We start from the raw sequence: 15,815 nt of genomic DNA on the forward strand, positions 1-15,815 counted from the left end.
TACGTAATTTTATAGTTTCATGTCATTTAGTTACTTTGGTCTTGGTGTGATCAAAAATATACTATATAGTAGAGAGTGTAGGTGGTATTGACTAGAAAAACTGTGTCAGTGAACTTGTTTGCAGAAGCAGACCTCACAAGCAGACCTTCAGTGTGTGAATTTACAAATGCATTAGAGATTGCACGTCTGGTTCATGAAATCTAAACACTCACATCCTTTGACACTGCTTTGGTGTGTAAATGTGTGTTTTACACTTGAATGGCTAACTCTCTCTGTCCTTTTTGGAGTCTGTCTATTACCAAACCGCTTGCAGTGATCTGTCCATGATTGCTCTAATTTATGTAAACTGTGCTTATGTAACATTAAACCTTGAACAGAAATGGAGCTTCAATAAGAGATCCCAGAACATAGAAATAAGAATATACACTCAGAAATAAGTATATGCTATCAACAGATCTGTCATTTTAATCTTGTTTTTTTTTTTTTTTTTTTTTTTTTTTTTTAAATAACATCTGACTCCTCTACCGTATCCTGATGGTGTTTCCCAAAGAGCTTGCTTATTGTTGGAATGGTATGCATTACATAAGCAGCAGTGTTTCCATTGGTCTGCTGAAACAGTCCGCTTTTCTTGAGATTTCCATTTTTCCTCTCTTGTGACCTTAGTGGTTCATGTGAAGTTATCAAGCAGGCATTGCAGCCTGCCATCATGAACACAGTCACTATGCAGTTTGCACCATGTACCATGCAAGTGTACGATTTATGCATACTACATTAGTGGGTTATTTGCCATTTATGAACATTGTAAACATTTACATAAATCATACAGTCAAGCACACAAAGTGTATATGCAATTTTCTTTTTTAAATATTTAAAAAGTTTAGAGATAGCAGAGAGTATCAAATAGTTTGGGATAGTCAGTAGAAACTTTTGACATCTTTTATGCTTTAGTAAGATGGAGAAATATGATTCCGGTGACTGAGACCGATTGTCCAGACAGCACTTGCAGGGAGCAGCTGTGAACGTGTCGAGTGTCTAAATGTGAGAGAGTGCAAACAGAGCCCCGTTGCCCCCTATATTCCCCCTTACCTGTCCTCCAATATCCCATCATGCATTGCAGGAGCTGAGAGAAATCCACAACAAGCAACAGAGGCAGAAACAAAAGGAGCTGGAGGCTGACATCACCCAGCCGTCACATGACAGAAAGTCCACAGAATTACAAGAGTCTAGGTATTTTATGTTCTTCTATGGCTATTCGTTGCAGGGAAAAAATCACTTTAAAGGGATAGTTCACCCAAAAATGAAAATTTGATGTTTATCTGCTTACCCCCAGCGCATCCAAGATGTAGGTGACTTTGTTTCTTCAGTAGAACACAAATGATGATTTTTAACTCCAACCGTTGCCGTCTGTCAGTCAAATAATGCTAGTGGATGGGAACTTCTAATATAAGAGTAAATAAAACTTGCATAGACAAGTCCAAATGAAACCCTGAGGCTCGTGACGACACATTGATGTCCTAAGACATGAAACGATCGGTTTGTGTGAGAAACCGAACAGTATTTATATCATTTTTTAACTCTAATACACCACTATGTCCAACCGCGTGCAGCACTCGTTAGTAAGGTCTGATCGCACTCTGACAGCAGCAGTGATGTCTCGCTCTCATTGAAGTATATGCGCGAGACATCACTGCCGCTGTCAGAGCGCGATCAGACCAAATGAATCGAGTGATGAATGCAGTTGGACATAGTGGTGTATTAGAGGTAAAAAATTATATAAATACTGTTCGGTTTCTCGCACAAACCGATCATTTTGTGTCTTAGGACATCAATGTGTCGTCACGAGCCGCAGGGTTTAATTTGGACTTGTCTATGCAAGTTTTATTTACTCTTATAGTAGAAGTTCCCATCCACTAGCATTATTTGATTGACAGACGGCAACGGTTGGAGTTAAAAATTATCATTTGTGTTCTACTGAAGAAACAAAGTCACCTACATCTTGGATGCGCTGGGGGTAAGCAGATAAACATCAAATTTTCATTTTTGGGTGAACTATCCCTTTAAGTTTTTAACAGGCATTCATTTTGTTGCTTACTTTCCTCCAGGTTGTCAGGGGCAGATGAGGGTGTCTCTCCAGCATGGAGAGACGACGGGCTGGGCAAAGCTCCTACTCCTCCTGTGCCTCAGGCCTGGATGAGCCGAGTGAGTGAAGAGGAGAACCACAGCAGAGCCGAAATACAAGATAACCTCTCCAAACTCTTCACGCAGCATCCGCAACCAGGAAAACTACAGGCTCAGACCCCCTGGTCTATGGCAGGTGAGAGAAAAGAAGATTGTAGAACCAGACATGAATTGGATTGCTTTTGCAGCTGATTTTTGTTTATTTATCGATATTGAGATGGCATAAATCGACTTAACTTTGACTTATATGTTTTTGTGTTACAGATAAGATCCCAGTGTCTGGTTTTAATCAGGAGAAGGTAAAGGTGGTCTACTATAGAGCACTGTATCCCTTTGAAGCCCGCAGCCACGATGAGATCACCATCCATCCTGGAGACATAGTGATGGTAAGCCAACTGTTAGGAAGTGTATTCACACTTTTGTAATACCAAAATGTGTATAAGGGTTTTTATTATTAATTATTATTATTTTACTCATTAAATGTTCTGAAAGACATACAATACTGTTCAAAGGTTGGGGTCAGTAAGACGTATTTTTTAAGAAATGAATACTAATCAGCAAGGAGCCATTAAATTGATCGAAAGTGACAGTAAAGACATACGTTTATGAAAGATTTCATAACAGCATAATTTCAACATTGATAATAATAATAAATGTTTCCTGAGCAAATCAGCATATTAGAATGATTTCTGAAGGATCATGTGACACTGAAGACTGGAGTAATGATGCTGAAAAGATTTACCATCACTGGAATAAGTTACATTTTAAAATGTATTCAAATAGAAAACCTTTATTTTAAATTGTAATAATATTTCACAATATTACTGTTTTTACTGTATTTTGATTACATAAATGCAGTCTTGGTGAGCATAAGAGACTTATTTCTAAAACATTAAAAAGCTTGCCAACCCTAAACGTTTGAATGGTAGTGTATATAGATGATTTAAAGCAATAGTTAATATATTTTAATTTATTTTAGTCTGTTATTTTACAGTAATTAATAATACAAAAATCTTATCAATAACACTCTAGTTATTTGGGAAATTTGAGGATTAGTTTTAGTCCAAGAGTGTATCCGTTTATGCTCTGAATGAGGTGTGCTTGCCAGAGAGTGTGCGATTTGTTTCTGCTTCATGTGTGAGAGAGAATGCATGTGTGCAGTTAGTCTGCACATTTACTGACCTCTGACCCTGCCTCTGTCCTCCCTTTGCTCACTCTGCCTGAAGGTGAAGGGAGAGTGGGTAAGTTAGGTTTTCTGCTCCTCATGCACTTTTATTTGTTTCTAGTTTGTCTTTGTCCTTGATGATTTTCTGTATTGTTCATCTGTCACTGGGCTAAAACACACCCTGTACAGAGATCATAATATGTGGCTACTTGTGTGTGTCTGTTGTTGAGTCTTTTGCAAGATTTCAGAGGCTTTGCTATGTTTGGCATTAGCTGACTCAGAGAGGCCATTCCATTTCCTGAAACATGAGTCATTTATTTTATTACATACAGTCGCTGTGCACTGTGTATTCTGATTCTTGTGTTTGTATTCAGATCTCTGATGCATATCACAATGAAGATGCTGTGATTCTTCATCACTCAGTTATTTTAGATTATTGTTTTGTGTCCTTTCACATCCTTGATTCTATGGCTTTCTTTTGCTTTATCTTGTCAGGTGGATGAGTCTCAGACAGGTGAACCTGGATGGTTAGGAGGAGAGATTAAAGGGAAGACCGGCTGGTTTCCTGCCAATTATGCAGAGAAGATTCCAGAATCTGAAGTTCCTCTTAGTTTGAGGGCTAGCGCTTCTTCTAGTTCCACCCCTAAATTGGGCTCCCATATGTCATCCGCTTCTTCATCGACCACAGCCACACCCATACAGCCAGTCTCCACAGAGCCTGCATCGATAGCCCCACCCACCTCAGCCCCTGCCCCTCCATGCCCCACCACATCCTCTTCCTCAACATCCAGTAACTGGGCAGATTTCAGCACTACGTAAGTAGTTTGTCCATGAAAAGACATTTACAGATATATTTTCTCAGTACAGGCAGAATATTGTCTCTTAAATATGCCTGAGGTTTATCTGCATCCATTTTTATTCTGTGCTCATGTGAATTTTAGATGGCCATCTAACTCTACAGTGGAGAAGCAGGACAGCGATGGTTGGGATGCATGGCCGACACAGCCCACTCAGCCGTCCCTGTCAGTGCCCAGTGGGGGGCAGATCAGACAGCGTTCTGCTTTCACCCCTGCCACGCTGTCCGGTTCCTCACCCTCACCTGTGCTCGGCCAGGTACGCATATGAGATTCCCTCTCAAATACTGCTCTTCTCCATGAATGGGAAATGTACATTAAATGTATTTAAAATTTAAAATGTAATTTATCAACTTGTAAGGAGTAAATATGTATAGATGCAAAATTTCTCTATCTACACAATATGTTCATGAATTTAAGGCATCTTTCTTTCAGGCTATTATTGTTGCTGCATATGAAAAGAATCACATCATTCGTCTTTTGTTGAAGTGCCCCTATTATGCTATATTAAACATTTCTAATTTTGTTTAGAAGGTCTCCTTACAATAGGTTTACATGCATCCAAGGTCAAAACACACTTTCTCATAATATACATAATACATAATATACATTCTACAGTTCTTTTCTCATAGTGTCTGAAATTAAGGATTCGGTCTCTCTAAACCCCTCCTTTCAAAGCGAGCCTACTCTGCTCTGATTGGTCAGATGGTCCAGTCAGTTGTGATTGGTCTACCGCTAACATTGCATGTCGTAAACAAAGCGCCCAATACCATATCTGACTTTCAGCTTCGGATCTTCCTCAGCGCTTGCGTACACATTGATACGAAGAGTAACAATGACACCTGTACTATATCAATTCGAGCCTGAGTCCTCATCCTTTGGAAGTGCAAGTGGATTTGCCTTCGCAGCACAGAAAACAGTGTCTTTTCTACATGGTGACAACATGAACCAAACTCTTCCAGGCCTCAGCTACAACTACAGTGTTTGAGGGTCAAAGTAGACGTTTACAGGCAGCCAATGAAGACCATAGGCTGGCAATGGCATCATGCGAATTTGTTACAAGCCTACGTAGGATCTTGCTGTATTTACTGATGACTCGTTTCAGCAGTTCAGAATCGTTTATTTTTCTTTTGGGAGACAATAACTCCATTTATCATGAACTTTGAGCTTTGAAAGTTTTTAGACCTTTTACATTCACAAACAGCTATTTCACTTCACATGAGGTTAATATCCGAAAAAGCATAATAATGGCACTTTAAGATGGTGGTTACCTAGTTTTAGGTACTGGGATATAATTGCATTACTGTCAATCTTTTTATATTGGTTTCATTTTGAAAACACTCGCTCTCATTCATATTTTTAGGGTGAGAAGGTGGAGGGTCTGCAGGCACAGGCTTTGTACCCATGGAGAGCCAAGAAAGACAATCACCTAAACTTTAACAAAAATGACGTGATCACCGTACTGGAGCAGCAGGATATGTGGTGGTTTGGAGAGGTGCAAGGGCAGAGAGGATGGTTCCCAAAATCTTACGTCAAACTAATCTCTGGGCCCGTCCGGAAATCTATGAGGTGTGTATCTGTGCAATTATATCATTACCTTGTTGTTTTTTCTTCGGGGGATAGTTCATCAGCCAATATTGATGCATAAATTCAATAAATTAGCCTGTTGACATGTTTATTTCAGTTTTCAGTTCATGTGCAAAATAGCATAGATTTTTAATAATATTATATTTGTAATATATATAATTTATCACTTTTCGAGCATAACATGATAGACACAACAATTAAAAAGTAATGTTTTTTAATAAACATAAAGCTTTGGAAAGTTTTTATGTAATTAATAGTCGTGGTGTTTCATTGAAAGGGAAGTTCACTCTTCCAATAATTATATTGACTTTAATCCAGACTCCGTTGTGAAGTACCTGTTTGCTTGTGATGTTGAAAGCGTGGTTGGTGGTTTCATCTGGACTGTAATGTTGAGTTTATGAATGCTGTTGTTCTGTTTCAGTATTGAGTCTGGCTCTTCAGATAGCCCTCCCAGTGTTAAGAGACCCAGTCCCTCTCCAAACAAACCCACGGATCTTGGAGAAGGTCAGAATACCAGCGACAACTTGATGGATCGTCTGTTTCTTACTCTCTCTTCTTAATCATTTTGTATCTGAAAGTCTTTGTGTTATTTTGTCTATCACAGAGTATGTGGCCATGTATACATATGAAAGCAGTGAGCAGGGTGACTTGACCTTCCAGCAAGGTGATGTCATCACGGTCACAAAGAAAGAAGGAGATTGGTGGACTGGCACTGTGGGCGGAAAGACCGGGGTCTTCCCTTCAAATTATGTCAAACCTAAAGAATCGGAGGTAATGGCTTAGAATATTCAACAGAACTGGAATTGTTTGAACTTGAAGTGTTTCTTAAGCAGTACTTTGTATATATATATAGTTGCATGCAAAAAAGTTATTGTAGTCAAAATAAGGAAGATTTTAAACCAATAGACCAGTATAACCATAGCATTCTTTCCACTTATTTTCTAGGGATTGGGATCTGCTGGGAAATCAGGAAGTTTAGGGAAGAAACCAGGTGGGTACTGGTGCTCACATGCTATAACTCTCTCATTAAACTTCTACTGTTTGATTAGAATTTTTGTTTAGTTGTTGTGGTCTGAGAGAGAGAGAGAGAGAGAGAGAGAGAGAGAGAGAGAAAAAAAGTTTTGAAAAGTTTTTTCAGTTTTGTGGCCTTCATAACGGAACTCAGAGACCAAAATTAGACCATAACAGCATTTTATTAGAGATCGGTCCTCTTCTCTCCTTTTACCTGTTTTTCTTCTGCGTTCAGAAATTGCCCAGGTGATCGCCCCTTACACAGCCACCGGGGCGGAGCAGCTCACCCTAGCACCAGGCCAGCTCATTCTCATTCGCAAGAAAAACCCAGGAGGATGGTGGGAAGGAGAACTTCAGGTCTGAAAAACACACAGACGTGCTGTTAAATGCACCCACACTTTAACACAAACCTTTTCCTTCACTAATAAAACATTTAATATAATCTGTAGTTATAGAAGTGACTCATATTTGGTTCTCTGTAATGTTACATTTACTTATTCGTACTCAGATTTACTGAGTTTTATTTTTTGTTTGTACATGTGGAGTGATATGATGATACCAGTGAGATATCACTGTTCCTCATAAATAATTTTTATTCAGATTGTATGTTAAATTTTTACTTCAAATTCATGTTAATGGCCCACTGCTATTGCTCTCTGCAGGCGAGAGGAAAGAAGCGTCAGATTGGCTGGTTTCCAGCTAATTATGTAAAATTATTGAGCCCCAGCACCAGTAAGACCACACCCACAGAGCCCAACCCACCCAAGCTACCAACACCCAATGCAGGTACAGAACTTAATAAAGAAAGTGTTTCTCTTGTACTTGCTCTTCTCATAATTAAAAGGTTTGAGGCAATATGTCGAGTTTGAGCATGTTGTTTAGTAGGTGTGTAACGGTACACAAACATGACGGTTCGGTACGTACCTCGGTATTGAAGTCACAGTTCGGTACGGGTGCAGCCAGGGGGGGGGGGGCTAAACATAAAATCGCTTCTTTTTTCTTCTTTTTGTTAAACAGTGGTTTATTGAACAAATTGTCTTTAAATAAATTCAACTATAATTAACATTTTCTTAAGGATAAAAATAAAATCTCAGCTAATGCTGTAAACTATATACGGGGAGTCCTTTCACTAACGTGCTGTGGATACTAAATTACTTGCTAGAGGTAAATATAATGCTATGTGAGATATTATTCTCAAGCTGTTTTTCTGTAGTTGAAAAACAGGTTGAGAGATTTCACATAAACATATCTATGCACAGATCATCTGTTCCTCGTCTTCTGTGTTTTTTCCTGTTGTGGCGGTTAGCAAACAGGGCTGTATTACCGCACGCACCCCCTTCTGGATTGCAGTGTAGATGGCCTGTGACTGACTGTATTCATTGTCTGACTGCATGAACCGAACCGTGATGTACATGTACCATTACACCCTATTGTCTACTGTTTAGTACCCTATACACCATTATCAAGTTTGTTTTCATATTATTTACATGTTGTCATGGTTGATAAATAAAGGTAATCTACCAAATACTCTTAACAATCAGGAATAAATATTTAATTATATTACATTATTTAAGGATAAATATAGAAATAGAGTTTCAAAAGTCCAATTGAAAAATGTGTAAAAATATAGAAAAAGCATTTCTGTATATTTAAATATTGAAAATGTTTTTTTGCATATTTTTTGTTGAAATCATCTTTATCTACTTGTATTAATGTAAGACAAAGTGTGTGTGCGTGTGTGTGTGTGTGTGTGTGTGTGTGTGTGTGTGTGTGTGTGTGTGTGTGTGTATGTATGTGTGTATATATATATATATATATATATATATATATATATATATATATATATATATATATATATATATATATATATATATATATATATATATATATATACACACACACACATATATATACATACATTATACTTGTGCATTTTATGTTTCCCATTCATAGTGTGCCAAGTGATTGGCATGTATGACTACATAGCTCAGAACGATGACGAGCTGCCTTTCGGGAAGGGCCAGATCATCAATGTTTTGAGCAGAGAGGATCCTGATTGGTGGAAAGGAGAGCTGAATGGTTCTGTTGGCCTTTTCCCTTCAAACTACGTCAAGCTGACCACTGACACAGACCCCAGCCAACAATGTGAGTCCAGAATGTTCTCCTGTATCTTATACACACGCTCACACTGAACTTCTCTCTATCCTGCTCAAACAAAAAAATACAGATAAAACGATTCTGAAAATTCATGTCCTTATGAGAAACGAATTGGCTTTAAAGCGTCACCAATAACATCAGTGCCAGTGTGGTCTAAAATACTTTCATAACAATCATTTCTTTCACATCTTTGAGGACCTTCTCAAAATTAGTTTTAGTTATGTCCTCACGGTGTGGTGAGTTATAGAGCGTCCAATGTCCAGTCCTTATCCTCTGCCACACTGAAGCCCCTCCTCTTCCTGTTTCCAAGCAACCTCTCACCTCATGTTGTAGAGCATTAAGTAGAATCTCATCTCTTTCTCTCTATGCCTGCATGCTCGTGTCCTCGTCATTGTGGCGTCTTGTGAAGAGTGTCTTGCAGAGTTCATTTAGTTCTCCTAGCTCGTAAAGATTTTTGCACATTGTGGTTTTTCTTTTCTTTCCTTTTTTATTTAGATTTTTTTTTTTCCTTTTTTTTGGCTTATGTGCTGTGTTTTCCTCTTTCTAGGACTCTTATGTTGCCCATATCCCACTCAGCCTTGAAAGTCCTCAAAGCGACCCACTATCCCTTAAACTGTGCCCAGCGGGATGATGGGAGATGGAACATTGATCATGTGACTGCCCCCCCCAGCTGGCTTTGTGGCCAGAAGAGACGAATACTACAGAGAGCAGTCATTAACCTCAATTTTCAGAACCGTAAAAGCTCGCCAAAGCATCCTCCGCATTAAAGCAATTAAATAAACAAGAATGCCTAATATTTTAAAGGATCTCTTTCCTTTTTTTCTTTTACAAATTCATGAAATTAATCATTCACACTGAATTTGTACAATGAATTGAAACACTAATCAAATGAAAGTGCTGGATAGTGGGTCCTTTTGTGGCTTTCTATGATCTCGCCCCAAAGCCCGTAGGTAAAAAAAAAAAAAAAAGCTGTTTTGAAGCAACCAATCAAAATGGTTTCATTCAGTGTTAAGTTCCACCGCTTCATCCGACTAATGCACGCTTTCCGCTCCACCAAGCCCCGCCCCCATGGTTTCTCATTGGACCATAGCACCACAGAATGACCCACTATTCATGAGTCATGACGTAACGGGGTGCAGTATCATAACTTGACGTGCTTATTAGTGTCATTGCAACTCATCAAAGCTCAAATATGTGGAATTGAGACCATAGCGATGTGTACAGCATATCCAACCAATTGAAATATCAAGATGTCATACTTTTTGGTTGCCAAAATGTATCTTAAAAAAAACAAGTCTTTATATAGTGAAAACAAGTATATACCATGTCAGATGTCCCCAAATGGTTGGATATATGTGGACTTCATGTAGAATGCTATTGTGTGTCATTCAGAACAACCCCTCCCCCCTCACCCCTTCCAATACACACAGGTGCTGTCAGTCAATTTGACGGACAAGATGGACGTCTCAGTTCATCCGGTCCAGTCACATGCCTCTCTGTGTCATTGTTTGTTACATGTTCATACCAAAACAGTGGATGGATTGATTTGTGTTTGTGTGCTTGCTTGTCTCTTGTTTTGTTTTCGTTTGGTTTTTGTTTTTAGTTTGTTCTTCATTTTGATTGTTTCGTTGTGTCAATGTGACGGGGGTTGAGAATTGGTGTTGCAAACCAAAAAAACTGCACAACTGCCACTTAAGGTTAATGGTACAGTGAGAGACAAAGTGCGTACAAAATGTATAAAATGTTGCTGTAAGGGACGTACTCCCTCACATGATTGGGTTTTCGGGGGTTCATTGCTTGTACAATTGTATTTCCCATATAGATGGATGAATGCTTTTTTCTTTTTCTTTTTTTTTTTTTTGTATTCTCAATCGTTTGCTGTCATCATTCTGTCATGTTGATTGAACTTGCAATTATTTTTGAAATGTTGATGTTGATTTGAGAACACTAGATTTCAAGTTGTTCTTGATACAACAGCTCACTATTTTTATAATGATCAAAAAAATGTTATGCATAGTGTTTTAAAAACAAAAAAATCCACTGCAGTATGTACACCGTCCTTTACTGGAAAACATAAAAATGGAAGTACAAGTAGTCAGTAGAGAGCATTTAGAAAGTCCAAATTTTATGAAATTTAATTGTCATGCTTTGACTGAAACCCTAAACTGCATTACGTAAAAGATTAATGTACTGAATATAAGCTTAATACCCTTCTAATCACAAATGCTTATGAATAAATAGATGTTTACAAGTGCAACATGAAAGACTGGAATTTTCTTTTACATATAAGAACAAAAATCTGAGTTTTTGGGCAATTAGATGATCCAATGTAGGAAAAAAAAAAGCATGGCATTAATTTTTACTCCAGTATTGTACTTGCAACACATGAACTCTGATTTTATTTCTTTCTTTTTTTTATCTGCCTCATAACAGTATTGTAATTTTATTGCTGAAAAACAAGACATGAAATTCCTTCCAAGTTTATTTCATGTCTGTGTGGTTCTTTATTGGTTCCACAGTGTGGACGTATTTGAGGTTGCTGCTTTATTATTGGCTGGATGGACTGTCCATCATGCCCGTGATCAGTCTGTTGCAAGGTTTTCTTTTGTTTTTATTTTAAGTGAACATAACCATCCTCGGGCTACAGAAGCACAACTGCTTCTTTCCCATCAGATATTTGCAATACTGTGTAATAAAATGCATTTGTTCTGAATATCTCACAACAATGTCCAAAACATTAACCAATGTACTTGATTATTAAAGCATTTTATCAGAAAATAAAATGAATGTACAGTTAAAAACTCAACTATATACATCAATTCCTAGCTTTAAAAAAAGTGTCATACCACCTTTATAAAAAATGATGTGTAACCATTAAAGAACTCCATGGCAACTGCAGACTGGCTTATTTATTTTTAATCTGCTACCAGATGAAGTGATTGTGTCACTATTAAACGCATAATGTTTTTGAATGTACAGTAACATGCTGTCATTTGATTCATGAGCCGCACAAATGGCAAGAAATGCTTGAGCAATATACCTGCATGCATATTCTATAGAAATGAACAAACAATTCTTAAACGCCTCTTATTTGATTCTGATTGACAAATCACAGCATTCTGCTGTCAAATATTTTTGTATAATTGAGCAAACGTGTTCATACGTAACTGCTCGTATCACTCCGCCGTCTCTTTCTTCTCACATAATAAAGTAAGTTCAACTCAAATCAATGTTGCATGTCCAGTTATTTATTTGGTAAGTGTAACAAGCATCATGTTGGGTGCTTTATTTTAAGACAACGATCGTACATTATTCCTTAAAATTAAATGTGAAAAAAAAAAAAAAAATCAGCATTTATTTCCAATATTATTCTTACCAAAGTAATATCGCTTCCACTTGAGTTAAGCTTTCTTAACTGCTATGTATAACATTCAAATTAATGATTTGATACAATGCACTTATTGTGTACATGCATGTTTTTACATTGTACTTATATTCAGTGTTGGGGAAAGTTACTTTTAAAAGTAATGAATTACAATATCGCGTTACTCGCTAAAAAATTAAAAATTATTAATTTTTAAATCTGGGCTGCTTGTTTGTTCTTATAACAACAAAAAAAGTTATATTTTTGGCAAATGTAAAGACCCTTTCACACCAAAAGTGAAATGAATAAGCCTCAGGCTGAAGGAAATGCAAATTCACACCTGTACAGTAGAGGGCGCAGCTCAAACAAACCTTTAAGATGTGCTGCCATTCTGGATTACACAAGAATAGGACGCAGGAGAAGAAGTAAAGGAATAAATGTATGTTCACATTTAGTCTAGAATTGGCCTAGAATAACCATCATGTTTACACAGCGCACACAACACCTCTGCATTTACTCCCGATTTCTCTCAACATGGGCACAGGAGAACTGTCAGTCAGTACATGGGAAAACAAAGTAACTTAAGTTACTTATTTGAAAAAGTAACTCAGATATTTTGTTGTAAATTTAAAAGTAATGCATTTACTAGTTACTTGAAAAAAAGTAATCTGATTACGTAACTCGCGTTACTTGTAATGCGTTACCCCCAACACTGCTTATATTAAAAAAATACCGTCATGTAATTACAGCTGTAATTAATTTCTGTAATTTCATCCATAATTACACTGTTATACCACTTAACCCTATTTGTAATACAACAAGCACAATAAGTACATTATATCTATGTTTTGTTTATATAAGTACATCGTAGTTAAAACACTTAATATTATGTGTGACCATGCTATCAGCTTGTTGTAACTGAATTAATGTACTAATTAATTATTAATCTTATTTTTAATGTATTAATCTAAGCATGAGATTTGACTGTGCATGACCTCTGTGCATTTCACAGGGTGTGCCGACCTCCACCTGCTTGACATGCTGACGCCAATGGAACGGAAGAGGCAGGGATACATACATGAACTTATTGTTACAGAGGAGAACTATGTCAATGACCTGCAGCTAGTTACTGAGGTAAAACTCGGAGGAAATTACAGTTTAATCAGGCCTATAGACTGGCAAAGATCAACAGTCTAGTCGTCAGGGTGGTTGTCTGTATGATGTTCATTATAAAGTCATCCCAGGAAGTAGAAATAGCTGAGGTGATGCCATTTAATGAATGTGTATTATCTATATTATGTTAGTTTGCAATGAAGTTGATAGAGAGAATTTCATATAGGAAAATGTATATGTATTTATGGTTTGCTTTCAGACCTTCCAGAAGCCTCTGCTGGACTCGGAATTGTTGACGGAGAAGGAGGTGGCCATGATCTTTGTCAACTGGAAAGAGCTGATCATGTGCAACATTAAACTGCTCAAGTACGCCACCTTTTGGTCAATACAATGGATATCCTTACCTCATCATTAGTCATCATGCAATTAACCCCTGATTTAAGCTTCCTCTTTGCTTATTCCATGATGGAAATTGCTCTAAAGTCATTAATGAGAATGCAGTGCAAAGTAATGTGGCATGTCAGGTCAATTAATTAAATATTCACACTTCACAGCTTTATTAAACAGATGTTAAGACAACTATAAGAATAGATCGGATGTAATTCCATATAATGAGCATTATGTGGCTTACCCAGAATGCCCCATCTAACTGTCTCTCCAGGGCGTTGCGGGTGAGGAAGAAGATGTCAGGTGAGCGCATGCCGGTGAAGATGATTGGTGACATCCTGACCGCTCAGCTTGTTCACATGCAGCCGTACATCCGCTTCTGCAGTTGCCAGCTCAACGGCGCAACCCTCATTCAGCAGAAAACAGACGAGGTGCCCGAATTCAAAGAGTTTGTTAAGGTGAGACTAGTCAACCAAAAAAAACCGAGAAAAGTCAACCATTTGATCCATAGTTATCTGTTTCTAATCCAGTTTCCCTCTTTATTGTGGTAATGTTTGCAATTTTTAATTGAAAATACACCTCATTTTAAATAATTTTAACAAGATGTTTTATATTTTCTGAAAAAAAAAAAAAAATGCTATGATGTTGCATGATTGCTGTTTTGTGCATTTTTATGCCTGTTTGCTTGTTTTACAGAGGTTGGCAATGGACCCTCGCTGTAAGGGAATGCCTCTGTCAAGTTTCCTTCTTAAACCCATGCAGAGAGTCACCCGATACCCGCTCATCATCAAAAACGTATGTACACGCTCACAATCTAGTTAACTGACTATTTCCTGACTACTATAAGAACCAACAACACATTGAAAACAAACATAACTCTGTCATCTACAAAAGCACATAAAGAAATCAAATAAAAAAGTTTATGTCTCAAAATTCTGACTTTTTTTCTCAGAAATGAGAGATATAAAATCATGAAAATCTCGCAAAAAGTCAGAATTGTGGGATAAAACTGTGAGAAAAATGTCAATTGTTGGCTGACTTTTTTTCTCAGAACTGCAAGTTTATTTCTCAGAATTGCAAGATATAAACTCGCAATTGCAGGGAAAAAAGTCGGAATTACAAGATGAGAAAAATGTCAATTGCCGGCTGACTTTTTTTCTCAGAATTGTGAGTTTATATTTCAACTGTGACTATTTCTCAGAATTGAGATATAAAAAAATGTCAATTGCCGGCTGACTTTTTTTCTCAGAATTGCGAGTTTATATAAAAAGACAGAATTGTCAGATGACTTTTTTCTTAGAAACCTCGCAATTGTGACTATTCCTCAGAATTGCGAGTTTATTTCTCAGAATTGATATATAAACTTGCAATTGCGAGTCAGAATTGTCAGCTGATTTCATTTCTTAGAATTGCGAGTTTATATCTCGTAATTGTGACTATTACAGAATTGTGATATAAACTCACAATTGCGAGTTATAAAGTCAGAATTGCAAAATATAAACTCCCAATTCTGAGAAGAAAAGTCGCAATTACCTTTTTTTTATTCTGTGGCGGAAACAAGCTTCCATAATTTTCACATCACTTCCCTTTGACTTCATGTATCTGGGAGCATCGTCTCATGTTTTTTCTCTCTCCTCATGCACAGATTATAGAGAACACTCCAGAAAGCCACCCGGACCACAGTCACCTGCGGCTGGCTCTGGAGAAGGCTGAAGAGCTGTGCTCACAGGTCAACGAAGGAGTGCGTGAAAAAGAAAACTCAGACCGGCTGGAGTGGATCCAGGCGCATGTGCAGTGTGAGGGGCTGTCAGAGGTACCAGAACACAAACCTGCTGCATAAACACAGTCCATAAACAGTCACTTAGTAAAATAAACTTTTTTCACTGAATTGTATTTAATTAGCTTTCAGATATTTTGAAAAGAGTCTATTTTGGTCTGCGCACCATATCCATAAACGTATCCATAAACGTATCTCTTATGCTCACCAAGTCTGCATTTA

At 37.5% G+C, this 15,815-nt stretch overlaps 1 protein-coding gene across 11 annotated transcripts in view; it reads left to right on the forward strand.

Moving 5' to 3' along the window:
- Positions 1-15,815, forward strand: part of itsn1 (intersectin 1 (SH3 domain protein)) — a 54,100-nt gene that overhangs the window by 28,782 nt on the left and 9,503 nt on the right. For all 11 annotated transcript variants that reach the window (XR_007185743.1, XM_048196400.1, XM_048196402.1 and 8 more), the window contains 17 exons: positions 1,118-1,227; positions 2,103-2,314; positions 2,443-2,564; positions 3,839-4,158; positions 4,285-4,456; positions 5,561-5,766; positions 6,206-6,288; positions 6,389-6,555; positions 6,730-6,775; positions 7,031-7,152; positions 7,458-7,581; positions 8,749-8,940; positions 13,329-13,450; positions 13,689-13,795; positions 14,091-14,274; positions 14,513-14,611; positions 15,462-15,629. Coding sequence is in view for 10 of the 11 variants with exons in the window: in XM_048196400.1 (XP_048052357.1) it covers positions 1,118-1,227; positions 2,103-2,314; positions 2,443-2,564; positions 3,839-4,158; positions 4,285-4,456; positions 5,561-5,766; positions 6,206-6,288; positions 6,389-6,555; positions 6,730-6,775; positions 7,031-7,152; positions 7,458-7,581; positions 8,749-8,940; positions 13,329-13,450; positions 13,689-13,795; positions 14,091-14,274; positions 14,513-14,611; positions 15,462-15,629 (2,556 nt within the window). In the remaining variant the exon portion in view is untranslated. The remainder of the gene's footprint in view (positions 1-1,117; positions 1,228-2,102; positions 2,315-2,442; positions 2,565-3,838; positions 4,159-4,284; positions 4,457-5,560; positions 5,767-6,205; positions 6,289-6,388; positions 6,556-6,729; positions 6,776-7,030; positions 7,153-7,457; positions 7,582-8,748; positions 8,941-13,328; positions 13,451-13,688; positions 13,796-14,090; positions 14,275-14,512; positions 14,612-15,461; positions 15,630-15,815) is intronic.

This window comes from Megalobrama amblycephala, linkage group LG7 (genome assembly GCF_018812025.1).
Source record: "Megalobrama amblycephala isolate DHTTF-2021 linkage group LG7, ASM1881202v1, whole genome shotgun sequence".
Classification (NCBI taxonomy): domain Eukaryota; kingdom Metazoa; phylum Chordata; class Actinopteri; order Cypriniformes; family Xenocyprididae; genus Megalobrama; species Megalobrama amblycephala.